Source organism: Typha angustifolia, chromosome 10, assembly GCF_048772165.1.
Source record: "Typha angustifolia cultivar Huaian chromosome 10, ASM4877216v1, whole genome shotgun sequence".
Lineage (NCBI taxonomy): Eukaryota > Viridiplantae > Streptophyta > Magnoliopsida > Poales > Typhaceae > Typha > Typha angustifolia.
The window spans coordinates 2,990,581-3,011,227 of record NC_133248.1 but is presented as its reverse complement, the minus strand read 5'-3'; the positions used below and the strand labels follow the sequence as shown (position 1 = coordinate 3,011,227).

The window sequence follows — 20,647 nt, the reverse complement described above, 5'->3', positions numbered from 1 at the left end:
AGAAACAAACTGCAGCTGCTAACACTGAGCAAAGAGTTATTAGAAATTTAGAATGATCAAATGAGAGCTATCTGAGTTTTCTAATAGAAAAGGAGGCTGTGTAGCAGGATATATAGCTGATGTATGGCACTCATGACATTGCAATCAAACAAAGTTGAACTTTACTGACTACCTTCCAATACCGTCCAAAATTTTCAGGTAAAATAAATATGTAGTTATGATCAACTATTGATACTTGGGATTGATATTAAATTGATTCAACTCTAATTTCTTGGATAGCAATAGAATAAAATATTAAGTACTAACAGCAGATTCAGCAAGTCCCAACATCACAAATCAACTATGTCAACATAGATGAACAATAATTTCAAGTCATGATAATACTTGCAATCAATTTCCAATGGGTCAAAAAAGCTACTAGATTCAATCAAGCAACCACAGAAGATTCAGCTAATTACTTTATTACACATGAACTAATTAAAGATAGTTTCAGAACCACAAAAAACAACCAAAGTGATACTAAAATATGACTTCTTCTGCATCTTCCATACTAATTAGTCCAGTCTTCTTCCTAGTTAGCCTCTCCATCTGACCTGAATTCACCATCATCTATAAAACTTTCTAGGTCATCAATCTCATCATCAGAATCATCATGTGTTTCATTGGCATCCAACTTTTGTGAACTAGGAGGACATGATGCAGAGGTAGAAACTCCCAGTGTGGAAGCTGCTGTACTATTATCTACATCATCTCTCACTGTATCCCAAGTGAATCCACTCGCAAGAACGAACTGCAAATAGGGAGTCTCAAATCCAAACATTGCCCACCATTGATCTGTGCCAGATATACATACAATCTCATTAAAGAACATAGACATTATGCAATGCCAAATCAACAGTGAGAGGTGAAAATCTATTCCTGGACTGATGCTGGGGTTGGACCGCTGCCTTACTGCAATCTCCTTTGCAAAAGGCCCAGTTGCATTTCTATAAGCATCAAGCTCTTTTAAAATTCTATCTTGTATCTGAGGACAATCTGGATAAAGCTGCTGGATACACTCGAGCAACCCATCATAACATTTGTGTTCTTCTCTATCGCCTTATCGGCATAGAAGTACAGTGGATTTAGGAAGTAACCAGCAGCATACAAAGGGCGGTCTGTTTTTATACAAGTTTGCCACGAGATTTATCATAGTAGACTATATGCTTACTATAGGCTATATGCTTACCATAAGCTATATGGAAGGGTTTCCTAGAAAGATATAGAGTTTAAGGTTAAGACATAGAAGCTTGTATAAGATGTAGACTTTTTGTCTGTATATAGAGTTTACAGTTAACAAAATAATTCTTATATGTATCTTTTTTTTGTCCTAAGATGTCTTAAATATTTATAACAATTATATGTATTTGGGATGATAATATTATACAATTGCAACATGGTATAGTTTAACTGCGAGGGTGGGTCAATAAAATTTGCTAAAGTTGATAGAAATTGTAGTTACGATGAATTGATTGAAAAAGTTTCAAAAGCGAGTAAAATGAGTACAGAGCATTAATTAACGTTTAAAAATAGTGCATAGTAGAGTTTTCTAAAAGGGAAAATTGGAGTTAATTGGGATTGATGATGATGATAACATTGATATTATTCTTAATTTTATAAAACAATATCAATGTATGTTCAAAGTTTATATTGGAGGTATATCAATTGTTAACGAAAAAATAACCATATTAATACGCCAATTGATGTTACATAGATTGATGCGAATATAATCAGATCGGATCATATCATGATGATATTTGGCTTGATGGATCGATACTATTTATCTTTTAATTGATTTTTGTTTATTTCTTATCTAAGCTTTTAAGGTAAGGATAGTTATGTAAGTCTCAAATATAAGTCTAATTAAGTCACGTAAGTCTTTAAGGTAAATCTAGTTAAGTCATATAAATATCTAGTGAAGATAAATCCTACTTTGAGTCATGTAAGTCTTTAGGGTTAGTTCTAGTAAAACTCATTATACTTGACATCTATATATAGAGCAGTTGGGCTCCTTTATTTAATCATCCATTTGAAAAATTGAGAATTATATTTTACCCTTAGTCCATCGTAGGAGTAAGAGTAAGAGTAGCATAGGAGTAGTTATAAGAGTAAACTATGAGTAATAGTAAATTAATCTTCCATCATCACCTTCATTATCGTCCATCTTCTCTTTCCAAACCCTAACCACCATCTTCTTTAATTTTTTCCCTTTTTAGCTTCTCACCCCGTACTAGGAATTATATGAAACTAGAGCCAAAAGAACACTAACTTGATAGGCTACCACTCATAAAAGTATCACAATTTTTTTCTAAACATATCAGTCCAAATCTAATTCGTAACATAAATATCTAATGAAGGATCAAATCATCTAATTAATAGAGACTCTAGTCAACCAAGTCATGAAGGCCCTAGTGAACCATTTGGAGTCCCTAGAATTAATGAAGTTATTAAAATATAAGTAATGAATGTTGTAGTCAATCGTCACATATAGATTTGGTTGATCAGTTTGTTGATATGGCTATTGCATGCATTATTGAAGGTGAATAAAATAGTCAGGTTTATACAACATACTACGGGATAAAGAATCATTTAAAACATCTGATGAATAAAATATTAATGCATTGTTAAAGGGTGCTTCAACTGATGATAAGTTTGATGGAATTGCAGTTGATTTAATTAGTAATTTTAACTCAATGCTACAATTGTACGATGTAGATTTTACATAAAGTGTTGATGTTATAATTTACTTGTCGGTCCATCTACGCCTTTGAGGTATTCTGGCAGTGATTTGTGTGTTGGGATGCTTTTTATAAGCACAAAATAAGTACAAATATATATAAAGAGAAATATAATTAGCACGCTTCATTTGTTCAAAGTTAAGGCTTTTAATTCTAACATTTTATATATTAAGTGCAAACAAGAGGATGTTTACCAATAGAGCTTATAAGCACTATTACATAAGAGCTATAGAATATTAAATATTACTAAATATAATGGTATACATACTTGCATAAATCTTTCTTTGAATAAAGACCACCCTTAGTTGGATAGAAAGTTTGTCGCATATGAGATTAAAATATTTTTTAGTTGAATGTAGGTTCATCCTTTATTAGTTATTTACTATTGAGGCTTAGATGCACTTGCCGTATGGATTAACAATAGTAGTCGAGCATCGATGAGCATGATTGTTGACATGTATGTTAGTGCATTACAGATTATTGATGAGTTAAGACATTTATATACTCATTCTATAGTGCATCAGCTAGTGCCAGCTTCTATAAATCATCAACTATTACCACCTCCAGTAGTTAGAGATAAAATAGGAGGTAGAAGGAGAAAGAGAAAGATAGCTATTGTGGAGTAAGCCATAGAGAATGCGACTACTATACATGAGCCGACTATAGAGAAGCCAACTAGAGATAAACGTTTTACTTGTAGTGAAAACTTTTTAACGTTTCTATTTCTAATTTCGAAAACTCTAGTGTGGCAAAACGCTCAAATGGAAAGCTTTTTATGAAAACGCACAAAATTTCAGCACTTTATAGTTAAATATAATTGGCCGATTAAGTAATGGTTAGCTAAATTGGACAGAGCGAAACACTAAAGAGTTTTGGTGTTTCATCTTTCTAGGAAAATGCTTATTTTATCAACGTATTTTTGTAAAAATAAAATGCGAAACTCTTTAATATTTTAAGTAGGGTTATACTGTCGCAGACTCGCTTTGATAGTAAGTTTGAATGATGGTCTATTTTTGGTAAATTAATTTTGGAACATTGCTAGTTTGGTCAAAAACTCTCTATTCTATTATACTACTTATTTAAATCTTTTAAATTGTATTAACAAATTTAAAGAAAAATAAATAAATATTAGATATTATAGCTTTTGAATAATAATATAGCTAGTAGATGTTACTTTTTTACATATATTTTTATTGAAATTTTATTTATTTTAAAGAATAATCTTATAGATCTTATAACTTGTGTTAGTTTATTTCAATAATTAAATAATAAATAAAAAGGTATAACGATAATCTCTTTTACACTCTCAATTATATCGAATCAAAATAGTTTAGTTCTCTTCTCTCATTCTCCATCTACAAAGAGGAATTTGGACATTCTACCCATTGTAGTAGCTAGTCTTATACACCCATCTATTTCCTTATGATGGTGGCCTTCTCATAAGCAACGATCTAATATTAATTTCTACGTTGCCTTCTCAACCACTTGGCCACATGCTTTGATATTAAGATAGCTTGCGTGCCTAAATGCTTTAAAGTTTCATCTTGACGTTGGAACAATACATACCCCAATTGATTAAAAGCTACGGCAAAAGAAAAAAAAAAAAAACTCACTGAATCAAAGCCGAAATTTGCGACATTAATTGGTGATTTTGACTCATTTTTCTTCTTCTTGGTGTCAAAACTAAATTTTCAAACCATCAGTGATAGCTAATGGAAAGTTTCAATTTGTAGAGTTCTTTCTTTTAACCGCTGATCGAGATGACGGTTCTCTTATATCACTTAGTAATTTTTAAATTTTTATACAAGTCGTTGATTTAATCAGTAACTTATAACGGTTTTACTTAGGTAACAAAATAAACATAGTTTTGTACTAAAGTGTTAAATATATATGATGCATAAAGGAATATTTGGGAGGGCTAATTAGGTCAAAAACTCTTCAATGTATCAGTGGTGGAAGTAAAATATGCACCTACATTTGTACTATTCAAGAATATGCTTAGATTAAAAATGAAAGATTATGCTTAGAATGTCAACTTGTACTTGGATTGGGTGAAACAGTTGACAATAGTTTAGTAAGTATTTTTGGGCTCTGTGCAATGTGTATTATTTTAGACTTTATTCAATTCGTTTGATCTTATTCTGAGGACTAGAAAATGTCACCTTGTGTCATTGTATATACATCTGGGAGGGGATGAGTTTTGTTCTACATAAATACGTTGACGGGTTAATTGACTCTTATCTGATAACTTATGTGAGTTTGAGCGAGTTAGATTGGTTAAGACTTATCTTAAAATAAATTTTGAGTCTAATTACTTTTATTCAGGCTCGATCGCTTAATTTCAAGCAACGCTATGCTATGGATTCGATCCGAATTCAATTCGAGTCTAATTTGAGCCGTTTTAATTTTAAAATACTTGAACTCTTCTCTAATGTGAAAAAAAAAACAACTGTTTAAGTTTTTGGATTGATTAGTTACTAATACGGTATCAAAATCAAATTCTTTTTCATTTTCTGGAGGACATAGTTTAAACCTGGTGTTCATATATGTTATTAGTTTATTAGGTATAATAAGAAGGTAAATTTTTGACTCAAATGATTATCTAATAGTATTATTATTATTATTGTTGAAAATTGCTTGTATTGAACAGTTGAATTGATCTAGAATTGCCCACTTGAAGTAGTTGAGGATGGAGAAAGGAAAAAGGAAAAGGAAAGGAAAGCAAGGTGGATTTGGCTTTGTTTTCAAGGGAGAGACAAAAGATTAAAGGAACCACCAAGCTAAAAGAGAGACAGCAAAAGGAGACCTTTGCATACACACAAAAAGCTAGCAGTTGGTGCATGGGCTCATACTGTCCTACAAGTTATGCTTGCAATCAGAACATATATAAAAGTATCTACCAGACCAACCAACCAACCAACCAACCAACCAATCCAATCCAATCCAATCCAATCCAACCCACTAGATAACAAACTCTCTCTCTCTCTCTCTCTCTCTCTCTCTCTCTCTCTTACCAAATTAGTTGAGTTATATCTCTCCTATATCCTCAGATCATTCATACTTGATACCAAAGCCAACTTTTGCCAATACAACAACATCCACTTGCACTTCATTTCTTTTATGCCCACAACTACTCCCCTCTCTCTCTGCCCCCTTCTTCTTATTCTACCATTAATGAGATCATGAGAGGCCGGAAGATGGATAAGTTTGTAGTCCTCCCCTTCTCGGCCGGTTGCGCTTCTCAGTCGAGCATCGACGTCGTCGGCGACCAACCAAAGAAACTGCAAGAAGAGCCAACCCCGCTTCCTCCACCAAGTAAGTTAGTTAATTAATCAGCATCTCTTCTCTCTTATCCCTTTGTTCTATGATTGCGTCTTATGTGGCTGATCCATTTCAAAGGTGGAGAGAAGCCGCGAGGCTCGGTGGGGCTTTTTGCTAAGCTGATCAAGAGCTTGAAGAGCTTGTCGCAATTACTTGTAGTCTATGGAGAGTATGAGGAGGAGGTAGAGATGGAGATGGAGATGGAGATTGGTTTCCCAACTGATGTACAACATGTGGGTCATATAGGATGGGATGGATTCAACAATGTTAGTAGCATGAAGAGCTGGGATGGAGCTCCTCATGAGTTCCTCTCCCTCCCATCCATCAAAATTCAGCAGTTTGAGATGCCTCCACCCACATAATGATTTCTTTCTCTTCTCTTTTTTGTTTGTTAATCTTTTTTTTTTTTTTTTCTTTTAAGCTTCTTGTCTGTTACTGATATCTCCTGGTGATGGTGATGAAGGGAATGCATGTGAACTTGTATAGCTTTTTCTGATATGGAAACTGTTAACATTTCCTACTTCTCTTTTATGGCCTTAATTCTTGTTTTATTGATTGGGGCCAGTAGGTTAAGGGCAATAAATAAGGGCTAATGTTTTTTTCTTCTATTATCTAGTTAAAGCTTAGTTAAAGCCTGTAGACCAACCTTTCCGAGATAATTTAAGGTCTAATAGGCTGCATCTTCTGTGTCATGTTCATATATAAACAAGTGACCGACCAAATTACCCCTCAAACTAATTAAAACACTGAACTTATAAGCGTTTTATATTTTTACTCAATCGCTAACTTGTTCGGTATTTTTATCTTATGCTAAAATACTAAACATTGCAGCATTTATTTGTAAGAATCCGTTTAAATTAGTGTTTCAGTTGCTTAAGTTAAAACTTTACTTTTATATAAAGATACTTATCTTTTAAGTTTTCTATCATAAAATAAAACGTTTATAAGTTCAGCATTTTTTAAGGGCTACAGTAAAATAGACTCCTTCTGATAATAAATTTAGAGAGTAATTTATATTGATAAATAAAATTTAGAACATGGCTAATTTAGTCAAAAACTCATATATAAACTACTCAATAATTCCTACAAAAAGTAAATACAAATGTTCAAGTAAGGTAAATACTTTATAACACCTAAATTCTTACCAATTTGGTTGTTAAAATTGTTGGGATTTCTTAAACTCCAACATTGACCACTTGATAGGGCAAGATAAAAAATATATATATTAAAGCTGGATATATTTGTATGTGGTACATATGATTTGACATCCCAACTAACCTTTAAAGATTGCTTAAGAATGTTAAGAATTTGTCTGAAAAGAGAGGACATATTATCTTGGTTGGCTTGAGACTCAAATCTTTGTCCTTTGTCTTGAGAGAATCAAATCTAGTTACAAGATCCAATTTTATCTACTCTATTGGTAGGTAAACAAGAATAACGAGCTAGATTTTGTTTAATGAGTCATAGTGTTGAAAAAGGGAATTCCTTGTTCATTGTTTTTTTAAATTTAATACTATTTTAAATAAATTTTTTTAAAAAATAGCACTTCATAGTTATTTATATATCTAAGTTTTTCTTTTCTCTTCTTATCATTTGCCACATTATCCATATATGTCATATCATTATCCATCTCACCTCTTTCCTTTCTCCTCTTCTTTCTCTTCGACTATAACCTTTTGTTCTTAGTCTCGAGAATAAGAGTAGGAAAAGAAGGAGACAGATAATTGCTGACGAGTAATAGAGGATCCGTGGTTTCAATCAATTGGATTGGAGAGTGGAGAGAAGGGAAAGAAGAGAAATCCGAAGATAGATACGAACAACTATGGATAAGATAGAAAATGATAAGGGGGGAGTAAAATCTAGATCTGTAAATAGTTTAAGAGTGCTACTAGTTTTAAATTATTTTATTAAAATAATATTACATTTAAAAATAGTCTATGACATTAATCTTGGTGCAAAATCTAATAACTGGGCATAATAAAAATGATTTGCTCTTAAGACAATATTTTCTCTTATGAACAACTACGGATAAGATAGCAAATGATAAGAAGGGAATAAAAATCTAATAATTTCTCTTAAGACAATATTTGCTCTCATTAATTCAGACAAATTAATATGCATCGGCTTGCATTTGCACAAACGAAATCAGACCCGAATTCTTTGTAGAGTTTCTAATTTGGCTTTAGAAAAAGATTAAGATCACTTTTGAATTAATCTAAAATAATAGTGAGATTATTGCTTTCTTTATAAATACCTTTCATTTTTGTGATTTCCAATACAAGATTAATGGGTTGTTTAGTTGAGAGCCTTTTAAGATACTATATTAATTTGACAAATAATAGTTTAAAAAAATTAATTAGACTTAGATACAGCCTTCTGACATCCACTTAGATCATCAAATAGATGAAAAAAAATACTGCATCTATCCATCCTAACTAAATCTATCTTTCTCCTCTCATTTTGATCTCGACTCAACCCTAAGCTCTCCCTCCTCTCAGTTTGATCCCAACCTAATTCCAATTGATGTCTCTTATCTCCTCTCATTTCCATCATCAACTACAACTCATCTTTCCTTTTCTCTTTTTCAATTCTCCTCTAATTAAACATCTATTTACTAAATATGTTATTATGAAATATAACTAATCAAATATATGTTTAACAAATATAGCGTTATGAAATACAATAAACCAAGTAACACATTTGTTTCTCTAGATACAAGATTTAGAGAAACATGTATCTCTTAATACAAATGTATTTCTAAATGCAAGAAACCAAACAGACCCCTAAGGTTATTGCTTAACAAATCCCAAATGTCAACAACACACTTCTACAAAACAAATCCTTTTAACACAGTTTTGTGCATTCTTGGAAACTCTTATTAATAAAATAGGGAAGAGTTTTGGCTTGGTTGGAAAAACTAGTTTATTTATGCTTTTGATGATAGGTTCTCTTCTAGTTAAAATTTTATTTATGTGAAGTCTAATAATGAGATAAAAGAGTCTTTTCTAATTTGACTAGGAGAAATACCTAAGCTTTACGTATATGGCTAGCTTTTCGGAAGGCGAATAGAGGTCCATAGAAACTACATAAAGCTTTACGATAGAGTGGAGAGTACATTGTGGAGGAGGGCATGCAAGCTAGGCGCGTTGTTGATCCAGCTAGGCAACTCAAAAGGGAGTGTAAATTGGGTTTTTCAAACTAAATGTAAAGGTAAAATTAAAGTATGCAAGCTTATGCGTAAATTGAAATGATAATTAAAATCCCAAATCTTAATACGAAGAATGAGAATGCTACGAAAACTTAGATAAGATAGACAAGAAAAAGGAGATGAAATATATTATTGCAATTTATAGTGGTTCAACTAAGCCTATCCACTTAGGGATTCTTCTTTAAGAATTCACTACTTATTAAAATCATATAAGAGGATAATGGGTCCCTTGTGAGATATTGAAAATAATTGGAAAGAGATCCATTAATTAAAGCTATAGTAGAAGCTGAGTGAATGAGCTGATAAATCCATGTGAAATTTTGGGGCAGATAAAATTAATTAATAGTTTAACTAGGTTTAGAGATAAGAAAAGTAGAAATCAAATTCAAAATTAAAAGTCAAAAACCAAAATCGATTTGGTTTAGGAAACCCAAATACTATTAAGTTTAGAAAAATGAATTTAAACCATATTTAGAAATCAAATAGGAAATAAAAATTCCTAATTCCACTATAACTAAAAATCAAATTCAAGTCGGTGAATAAAAATTTGAGTAAGAGTAGAAAACTAAAATCATAGAAAATCTCTCTCACCCATCGTTATCAGAATTGGATTGAACGTTGACTTGATTGTAGGTCAGATAACTAAGTTATTGGTTCAATTAGTGGTTCACCTAATCGAATTGCTAGTTTTTAAAAATATTTAAATAATATATAGATAGTTTTAAATAATTCTAAAAATAAAAAAATATCTATGAAAGTAGTATAATTATATATAAATCTCTCAAAACATATATTATTTATATACATATATTTGTGGTTACTCTTCAAATTAAGTCATTTAATATAAAAAGATAAAAATATTATTAATTGAGAGAAATATTGAAAACAAAATTAAGGATATTTTACCTTTTTATATTTAAACTGTTAAAATTTTAATGGTAGTTTACTTAAAGAGATATTCATACAAAAAATAAAAATTAAAAAGATATACATGCAAAAACTATGTATTTTGAGTGATATATATTTAATTATAAATTTTAGAGAGACATATCAAATAAGGGCCTTTTAAGGGTTTATGTTAAAAAATACTAATTTTAAAACATAAATATATTATAAACTAAATATTTTTAAAATTTTAGGACTAAGATACCATTAGGATATAAAAAATAATAATTAAATATTGAGTGTAGTTGGGTAACTTCGCAAAAATAGTTACTCAACTAGTTCGCTAAAAACTAGCCAAGTTGCACGGATCACTAGTTAAATCATCGGGTTAGTCAATTATTATTGGGTCGATTACTTATCTGGTCTGATAATAAAATCGAATTGGTTTACTAATTGGTTCAATGGTCCAATCACCCGATTCAGTCTAGATCGAATAACTATACTCTCCTCAACAGAGAGAAAACTATGGACCCACCTAAAATAGATCGTTATACTGTTTTAAATCCTAAAAACAAATTTTACTTACAATCTCTCACTATACCAACAATTTGATTGAAGTCTCTCACTTATTTGAACTCCTTTTCAATGAACTGCTTTGTGAATCGAAAGCCTCATAATTTATTTCACTACTAAGCCATAGATCAACTCTCTAATCTGCATTCATGGAAGATGATAAGATGAACTTTCAGCACCCTAATGCTCTAAGTTCTAGTAATCAAACATATGAAATAGTTCTCCTCACTCAAATATAAAACATATAGTCTTTGGCGGAGCTTGAGAACTCTTGATGTTAGGACTCTAAATTCCTCAATTCTCTTTCAAATATATCTCTCACCCTATGACTTTAAGTCCCTTAAATAGAAATGAGAAACATCAATGATTTGTACAAAGACAAACCTCCAAATAAATTTCTAAATACATTTACAATTTGAACTTTCCTTTGTTTGTCTTGTGAACGCCACATAAATTTCTTTAAGTAAAGCATTCTAGCAGTCTGGAAGCTATTAACACCGTTCAAATGATGCCCTAAAATCTACTTATTGAGATTGATTTATGCTTCACTCAACTTGAAGTCTTTGCATAATTTAATCTTCCATAAGCTATGTGATTTGATCATATATATATAAATATAGTTTGTACAACTCAATTACATGTAATTTTGTCCATAATTTATCATTACACAAATATCACACTTACATCATGAGATCCACTTAGGCCGAAATTCTCTAATTTCCATAATTTTAGGGATGTAATTCTAATTAACACTATCAAAAGAATTAGCGAAATTAAGCTTATGAGATTAAGCTTCCTATTTAAATCTAGATAGATAGGAAAATAACTCGTCAGCTGTGCCAAAATTTTGAAGATGTGCCTTCGCTTAACAAAGGCAGACTGGGATGGGCTCTTATGAATCAAAGAGAAGGATCCTCGTTAGAATAAAGTCAACAACAGTCTAACAAAAAGATCAAATGATAATTCTGAAGTAAATGAGTCTTTATGAAATGTAGGCCTCATTTACTTTAGGAATAAAATCAATTCTAGAATAAATACTCCTCTTTGTTATTCTTAAAATGAGGTCTTTATTTAAGAAATAATAATTCTTATATTCACTTGTATTTTGAAATATGAAATGTAATAATTATCTTTAATATGATATAAAGTGAAAAAAAATAGGAAACATGTATTTTATATTTTATAAATTACCATGAATATCCTTTATATTTGATATTAAGTAAGTTGATAGGATAGATATCAAGGGTAAATTAGTAATTTGTATCTATGAAGTAAACTGGGGTCTGGGGCTAAGAAATTTGTATTGGATTGCACCTTGATTCGAGACGATCACATCCCCATTTGAAATTTGGCTAATAAAGTTTCATTTCTCAAGACCATTACCAAAAGCATTAAAAAATATATATCATATGATTATCACCTTCTTTTCTTTTGAGCCAAATTTATCACGTCATATTCAACCCAGGATGCAATTCAAACAAGAAAATAATAAAGAAAATTTACTTTCCGTCCAAGAAAAGGAAATTAGAAGAAAAAAAGGTCAAGGTTTTGACCTGCATTCTAACTGGCCACGAGCCATCACGGCCCACAACCCACCTAAGACTGACACGAACGGGCCCCACCTCGGTCGCCCAAATTAGATTCCGGTCAAATTTTGCCACCTCTCGACGACGTATTCTGATTAATTTAGGATTATCTGATAAAATAAAATAAGGAAATACATGCGTGTAATGTTATCATTGGCTGTTGAATATCCCAATCTCCAGATCTTATGAGCGATGGAACGACCAAGCATCCATCATAGAGGATTTCCTGAAAACCAGACTGAAGGGATCTGCTGCAGCCAGAGTTCGTTACTTGTATTCGCCCACACGATAAATGCCACGTATGACAAGCAGTAAATTTCTGACTCCATGAATATAGACAATCCTCTTTCCAGAAGCCGCCTTCGAAAAGAGCACGAAGAGCTCCGTCGAAAGCGACGCTTTCTCCACCTCCTCTATTTAAATCTCTCTCTTTCTCTCCTCGACGACGAGGACGACGACGGAGTTAGTTTGAAATGATTCTGGAAGAGGAGGGAGAAGTAGGAGCTTTGATATTGATGCCGAAATCGAAGCGAGGAGCCTCGAATCGAATCATCAAACCTGAGCTCTTGATTCCGCCATCCAATTTCGGGATGGTGGATCGAGGGATCTATAGGTCTGGATTCCCTGGTCCCGATAATTTTGGATTCTTGGATGCGCTCAAGCTGAGATCTATCGTGTGAGGACTACTTTGTGCCGGTTTTTTTTTTTGTTTGATTCTATTGGATTTGGGGGATTTTGACTGGTGAATCGTGGGGATTTGGGCAGGTACTTGTGCCCGGAGCCGTATCCGGAGGTTAGTGCCGAGTTCGTGAAGGCACGGGGAATTAAGCTCTTCCAGTTTGGGATCGAGGGGAGCAGGGTAATAATCTATTCTTTTTCTTACCTTTTCGCAGTTACTAAATTATTTCTTTTATTTTCTTATCTTCTTTTTTTCTGGATAACTTCACCTGCTCTTCTATTTGGACAAATTTGTGTATGCTAGACGTTCTTGTAGGAAAGATGTGAATTCGATTTTGGAAGTTTGTGTTTTTTATGTTTCATTTGATTCACTTACTTTTGTTATGTTGAACAATTAAGAAGATCAGAGTGATAATGTGTATAGCTGTCCTGTATAGGTGAAGCCTCTTGCCCTGAGATTGTAAGACTCCATTTGAAAAAGTGTAGTACTTGATGTTAGACTCACTTCTTAGCCTCGTTTTAGATAGTTTAAACAAGTTAAAGAAAATTGGGTCTCTGTTTATGAACTAAATTAGGGGTGTCATTATTATCCATGTGAAAAAAAAAATGAAAGAATGTTAGTTTTGAAGGAAAATTGAGGATATGTCATCTTAATGGACCAAAATATCCTTTTTAGTTGAAGTATGTTAGTATCAAAATATTATTATTGAATTTAACTAACTAGTTAAAGTTTAAAATTTTCTCAAAAATTGTGCCTTTCGCCAGTGGGAAGGAGTTGATGCGGTCATTGCGTGCTTGTAAGTCCATAAGTGGCCTTCATTGAATGGGATTTAAGGTCGTTGCTTTCATGGTTTATTTCCATAGCTTGTTTTGTGGGCTTGTGATAAGCAGACTTCATGGTTTGCTTACACAGCTCATTGCGAGCATGCTTGTAAGCCCGCAAAATGGCCTTCAAGATTTGCTTGGTAAGCTCATTCCGGGCTTGTGTGGTTTGCTTTTTTTTTTTTTTTTGTTGAAAGAAGTCCGTAATACAACTTTACCATCAATTCAACAATATACAACTTCACCGATATAAGCTGTTGAGTTTTTCTTTTTTTGGTGTGTACCTGTGTAAGTTGTTGAGTTTTTTATTTTAATTTTTTTTTCTTTTTGCATGCTATTGCTTTTACATGGTCTCTCAACCATAATGAAAGTTCACTTCTTAAGAAAAAGAAAAGAGAAGCACTAGCACAGTGAGAGAGACAAGAGAAAAGAGGAGAGAAAATTGACAAAACATGGAAAAGATAAGTGCAAATTATTTCATAGGTAAATTTGTAATATGAGAATAATTCAAACTTAGGCACATTTTATTTCTCTCTTTTCTCTCACTTTTTGAATTTTGGTTATGAATAAACTATCATTTGGTTACTAAATATGGTTAGTGTTCCCTAGTCAAGTTCAGAAAAATTTCTTGAACCCAAACAAAATGCCATGAAACATATACATATTCTTGAACCAAATGCCACCTAAACATATTACACTATTAAATTACATTAAAAATGAGGTGATGGTGAGCTTAAACAGTGACAAAGGGATATAATAAAGAAAAATACAAGTAAAAGAAAAACAGTTATTCTTGATGGAGCAAGAATAATATTACACAATCATGATTTGAAGGCAATATTGAAAAAGGTTAATAGTAATAGGAAGCCACTAAATTCTTTTGAATTTTGATCACTTTAGTAAACAAAATCATGAACTATAGGATAACAGCGATCACCTCTATATTATCTTATACTATGTATATACATATGCAATACAAGAATATGCATATCTAACATGCTTATGTATCATAAGTTGCTCTCCTACAGTAATAGTGAAGCCAATGTCTATAATTCTTTTGTGGTGTCTCTAGCATGTTGTACTGCTTCTTAGACCCCCATTATTTTCGTTGTGTTTTGTGAGATACAACAAAATGATGTTGTTAGAGGCAAGGGAGATTCGGTCAAAGAAAAGAGGTGAAAAAATAGGTTATGTGATGAACTGCTGACGTAGACAAGAAAACCATTGCTGGTAACAAGTATGAAATCAAGTTTGTGATATTTCTTTTCTTTGTTATTGCCTTTTATCTTTTGAAATCTATGTATGGGCATGTAATGAGGTTGCGGATCAATCAATAGAATTGTTATTGTTGCACAAGAGGGACTTAAAAATGGAAAGATACTGATATTACGATGCAAAAAGGGGTGAGTTAGCAGTTGGCAAAATTATGTCAGAATTGTCATGGTAGGGCAGAGGCCTTGTTATTTGCAGGAATACTAATTCTGATGTAGATCATGCATGGATAGTGAACTCTTTTACTAGTAGTAGGTTTGCTATTATTTGCAAAGAAATATCCTAGAATAAGCGCCGCATAACCGTGTACAACGTCTAGAATATAGTTTAATATATGACTATCATTCTTTTCACTTCTATACTTCAAGTGGCAGCTTTAATTAGTATGCTTGTTGTGAGAATTTGCTTGCCCTTTTTCTCTCTTTCAGCACACAATCTTTTTATCCTGCATCAATTGAAGTTTATTCTCGCACAGTATTCATTAATGTTCTCTCTTACTTGGCTATGATTTATGCTGTCAAAAATCTTAAAAACCTCTGCACTGGCAGGAGCCTTTTGTAAACATACCTCAGGATTCCATCGCGGAGGCTCTCAGAGTTTTACTCGGTACTTAATTTAGAAGCACTGCTAAATTTAAATTCCAGCAACTTTCTTTAGCATTTTATAGGTTGGGCTCAATCAATGAATATCTTTATACTTAGCAACTTTTTTTTTCTGGTCTCAGATATAAGGAACCATCCAGTTCTAATTCACTGCAAGAGAGGAAAGGTATGATCCATCTCATCCTAATTCATTAATATTAAGGAATAATTACATTTAGGCCCCATGAAATATCACCTTTTTCTATGTACATCTCTTGAACTTTTTTTTTATGGCACAAACTTCTTAAACTATTGAAATGAAAAAAACTAAAAAGACTAAAATACTGCCCCCGATGAGATAAACTAAAATATCTTTCTTTTCTTCCCTCCAGAACATAAGAATAAATATGTTATATAGCTGCTCACGAGATTTATATATGATAACTTATAAATAAAAAATATAACAAAAATCTAATAGAATAGATGTTTAAAATATTTTAAATAGTTCAGAGAGTCTTATATGTTACGAAAAAAAGTCACATACTTAAAAAAGAGTAATAGTTTAGAGAGTCCTAAGTATAATCAACCCTTCAATCTGACTGGAGTTCATGCATATGCTTCAACAGCACCGAACAGGTTGCCTTGTAGGCTGTTTCAGAAAGTTGCAGAATTGGTGCTTGTCCTCAGTGTTTGAGGAATATTTGCGGTTTGCTGGTGACAAAGCCCGAGCTTCAGATCTCAAGTTCATTGAGATGTTTGACGTGTCATGGATGATGCAATCTATTCACGGAATAATATATCGGTACCATGGATGTGGTCCTCGAGTCAGACGCCTTGTCTACTGACAAAATGCGTATTGTAACATATATTTTTCTCCAAAGTTTTATTATTTTTATTTTTTTTTAACTTCCTATAGTTATGATTACACCAATTTCATTTTGTTTTTTTTCTTCTTTAAGGCGAGAAAATCGCTGCGACAGCAAGCTAAAAAGAGCTGTTTGCTTCCTCATCACTTTTAGCAGAGAGAAGGATGTGTTTGAGATTCATTACACCTTTTATTTTCATTTCAAGTATTAAATGCGACCTATTTATTGTTTTAAGTATGGTGTTGAACTTGATGCTAATGTGTCTGAATGAGTTCCTTTCCCCTTTCAAAGTTATATTTTCTTATATCATTCGGCAGTAGAGAATTGATTACTTTGCTCAGTGATAAGATCCTGGGCTTCGTTTCTTAAAAATTGCAGGTTTTCTACTCAGTGTGATTGTAAAGCTCTTATGTTTGGAGTCATTAAAACAACACTTACCCTACTCGGATCCCATATTGGCAGAAGCATCTCTGTATAAAGTTTGTCTATTATTTTTTTCTCGAAGAAAGAGTTTTTTGACTGTTTGAAATATGCTCACCTGATATTGTACTCAAATAATTGAGTTCCAAAACTTATTTACCCAAACTATCTGACTGACTTTTAGTCTATGAATGCTACGTAAGTTTTTATTACAAGTATACAAAAATCACTATCAGAATTTGTAATTTTATTTAATATAAATTATTTTATTCTGTGAGTAATCTTATTTAATATAAACCCCTTTTCTATGTGATGTATCTAAGTTACAACCATATCTATTTAACTACGGGTATAAGAAAATTGTTAGTGATTTTAGTTGAACAAATTTGTTTAATAAATAATAATTTTTGAACAAAATTGATATCTCTCATGAGTTATATGAGGTCTAAGTGGACTAAAACTCAAATATTCCTTTTAATAAGTATAGAACTCATTTATTTAGGTATATAATTTAGGGATTTTCTCATCTCTCACCCTACTTTCTGTGTTCATTGTGATTTACACCATTTTTTCACTATTTTTTGAAACGCTCCCTTCATTCTATTTTTGTGTGTATATTAAACTCACTAAAAGACTCTTAGATTAGTATTCGTCATTAAATTTCTATAAAAACTCATTGATAATAGAAACGAGAAACATTTAGGGGTGAAACTACTAATATTATAATAAATAATCTAGTTGCCCTCCAATAAGACCACCATATCCAAAGAAATTATATTCCTCTTTTACTATTCTACATATATACATACGACCACTAGTCTAAGTACTAACTTTGCCTTCTAGTCTTTTCCGATGAGTCCAAGAGGATAGCTTCCCTTTCTTACTTTCACAAGGACAAACTGGTGATTCATCGTCCTTACCAGGGGTATTCCCGTACTTTCGCCGCTTTTTAAGTCCCTTTGTTTTTCCTTTTTACCCCCTATCCTTCTTCCCTTAATTAAAATAAATAAATAAATAAATATATATATATATGCCAACTAAGTTGATAGATATCAAGCCATGGTCTTTTAGACTTAAGTAATTATTATAAAAAATTATTTAGTGGCTTGACTTAATAGCTCGGCTCGATAGTTTGGCTCGATAGGTTGGCTCGATTGATAGGCTCAGTGGTACGATTCGAAGCAGTAGACAACTAAACAAAGGATACCATGCAATGATTTAATTGTACTACATCACACATCACTAAACTATGAAAAATAAACTAATAAACTCCTCCATTCTGCTATAAAATTACTAAATTTCTTTTTCCTACTATTTAGGAGCTCATATGAGATTGTCCATTCCTTTCCTCTCTTCTTTTCATCACTAATTTTTTGAATTAATCATTCATTAATTTGATGATGTCTTGCTTTCAAATGGTAGAATTGGCGAATTGTTCAACATTTTAAAGTATTTGATTTTGTTTTTAGACTTTCGGTTCTATTTCTTTTATAGTGTAGAGGAGTAGATTATTTTATATTTATATAAAAAAACTCAACTATATTTCATTAAAATTTAAACATAATCCCCTTCACAATAATTAAAATTAACTCTAGAAAGCATAACAATAATCTGTGTAGTATATAGACCTTGAAATGAAAAAAAGTAGTCAACCACAATCATAAGAATATATTCTCATAACCAATCTAATAATCAACAACATAACAAGAAATCATCCAGAAATCATTCCAACCATCTTCACATCCACATCTTTGCCTAACGATTAGAAATCATCTAGAATGATCGGGTCTTCCATCTCCCCCTTATCTAACCGCTTCGCCTTCTTCATAATTTTCTCCACTTGAATCTCTGTTTAGGATAGGAAGAGAGATATACTTTCCCATTTTTTAGAATAATTATTTAAAATTCTATTATTTCGTTCCAACCGGATAATCCAAATCACAGTTGCCACCTAGATCAACTACCAATTTCTCCTCATTATTCATTTTCTAAGTCTTTCCCATAAACCAATCTTTCTACTTAGGATTTACCTAAATCTCAATCTTCATTAACTTTTCCAAAATCTCTTTGACATATCCACATTTCAAAAATAAATGATCCACAAACTCATCCTTTTGACAGAACACGCATTGCAAACTTTTAGTCCACTACTAGTATATTAGGTTATCTTTAGTTAAAATTTTATTGTGATAATCTAACCACAGTAAAGCCCTCATTTGTAAAGGAATTTTTAACTTCTATAGACTAGGTAAATCTTTAGAAATAACTCATTCGTTATTTAGGAACTTATATAGAGATTTCAATGTATATATACCATCAACATTAGACCTCCATTTAGCACAATCCTTAATCCGATCAAGCATAGTGCCACCATTCAATACCATATTCACCATATGATACTCCTCTAGTTGCAAGGTATATAAAAGCCTCCTTCTATAAATCGGATTCTAGTGTTTTTCATCCCATACATCTGACACTAGGACATTCTCATATTAGATAATTTCAAACAAATTTGAAAAGTATATGGCTAAAGAGCAATCCTCGAGCCAAATATTTTTTTTTTGAGGTTTTTGTAACTCGACATCTACTTTTTTCTTATAATTCTTATTTAACACTCTTCGTTAACTTAAATAGTATCAGCAAAGAAATATTCCGTTATAATATATAAAATAATTTTTAAATACCTAAATTACCCATGCCTTTTTCAGAGGAGGGTCAGAGAGGAGAAAAAAATAGTGGTAGGGGTATTTTAGTGATTTGGTCGATATTAGTTAGTCAAAATAACGTCAGGGTATTAAATGAGAATTATAGAGAAAAATGAGAAATCGGGTTACAAAATCGTCAAAGACAAAGTGCGAATCACAAAATAGATAAAATATAAGATGTAATTTGTAAAATATTTAGGATATCAATCCAATTAACCTATCCCACAGATGGGCTTAGTACCCATTCAAACACTATGGGCCACACTCAGGGAAAGCCCACCAAAGCCCAGGAGATGCCAGACTTGGCCTTGTTAGCAATTGCCATCCTTTTTAACTTCATTTCATAGTTTTTGTCACTTCACTTGCATCTAGTATTGGTTGTCAATAACCTTAGCATGAAGGATGTAGTTTTGGGGCTGGTTTTGCGTTCTTAACTTTTATCACTCCAGTAATGCTAAAGTTGTTATCTTCACTATAACTATTATATCTTCTGATGGTGCTTCTTGTCCACACTGTATGGTAGGTTAAGGATCATTGACCAATACTTATTTGGGGTATGTTAGGAATTGCATGTTGATCTTATTTGGTTGTCTTATCTACTCATGCATAAGAATATGATTGATTTCATTGACCAGTACTTATTTTTTTCTCCCAAAAGTTGCAGAACAAAACTTGTACTGATTATAAAACTAGCAGGAGTTTTGTAATTAAATTATATTTCGTTTTATTTAATATATAAACTTATGTATATATTCGATATGCATTTTATTATATTATAATAGAGTAGATATAATTTACATATGCGGTACACAATGTAATCCATTATTATAAATAAATAAAATTAAATATAAATAAAATAGCAAAAGGTTATAATGTCTCTTTTAATTCGCACACCTCTTAAATGTAAATAAAATATATCTATTATTATACTCACAATTTTTTTGTTTGGTTGT

The 20,647-nt window shown here is 31.9% G+C and overlaps 2 protein-coding genes across 2 annotated transcripts; both read left to right on the top strand.

The window, feature by feature from the left end:
- Positions 1 to 5,786: 5,786 nt before the first annotated feature.
- LOC140768958 (CRIB domain-containing protein RIC4-like) lies at positions 5,787 to 6,657 on the top strand. The gene is made up of 2 exons (XM_073109446.1): positions 5,787 to 6,092; positions 6,177 to 6,657. Exons 1-2 carry the CDS (start codon positions 5,960 to 5,962, stop codon positions 6,458 to 6,460), a joined length of 417 nt encoding a protein of 138 aa, XP_072965547.1. The 5' UTR covers positions 5,787 to 5,959; the 3' UTR covers positions 6,461 to 6,657.
- A 6,120-nt stretch (positions 6,658 to 12,777) lies between these two features.
- Positions 12,778 to 16,803, top strand: LOC140769071 (inositol diphosphatase DSP3-like). Its single transcript, XM_073109619.1, has 5 exons — positions 12,778 to 13,026; positions 13,116 to 13,209; positions 15,671 to 15,728; positions 15,847 to 15,890; positions 16,330 to 16,803. The coding sequence occupies exons 1-5, from the start codon at positions 12,824 to 12,826 to the stop codon at positions 16,546 to 16,548; spliced, it is 618 nt and encodes a 205-aa protein (XP_072965720.1). The 5' UTR covers positions 12,778 to 12,823; the 3' UTR covers positions 16,549 to 16,803.
- The last annotated feature ends 3,844 nt before the right edge of the window (positions 16,804 to 20,647 follow it).

Bases quoted from the DNA above. Each gene is read 5' to 3' on its own strand.
- LOC140769071 (XM_073109619.1), top strand. From the start codon at position 12,824: ATGATTCTGGAAGAGGAGGGAGAAGTAGGAGCTTTGATATTGATGCCG. The intron at 15,729-15,846 runs GTACTTAATTTA...TTCTGGTCTCAG, and splicing joins GGCTCTCAGAGTTTTACTCG to ATATAAGGAACCATCCAGTT. The intron at 15,891-16,329 runs GTATGATCCATC...ATGCTTCAACAG, and splicing joins TTCACTGCAAGAGAGGAAAG to CACCGAACAGGTTGCCTTGT.
- LOC140768958 (XM_073109446.1), top strand. From the start codon at position 5,960: ATGAGAGGCCGGAAGATGGATAAGTTTGTAGTCCTCCCCTTCTCGGCC. The intron at 6,093-6,176 runs GTAAGTTAGTTA...TCCATTTCAAAG, and splicing joins AACCCCGCTTCCTCCACCAA to GTGGAGAGAAGCCGCGAGGC.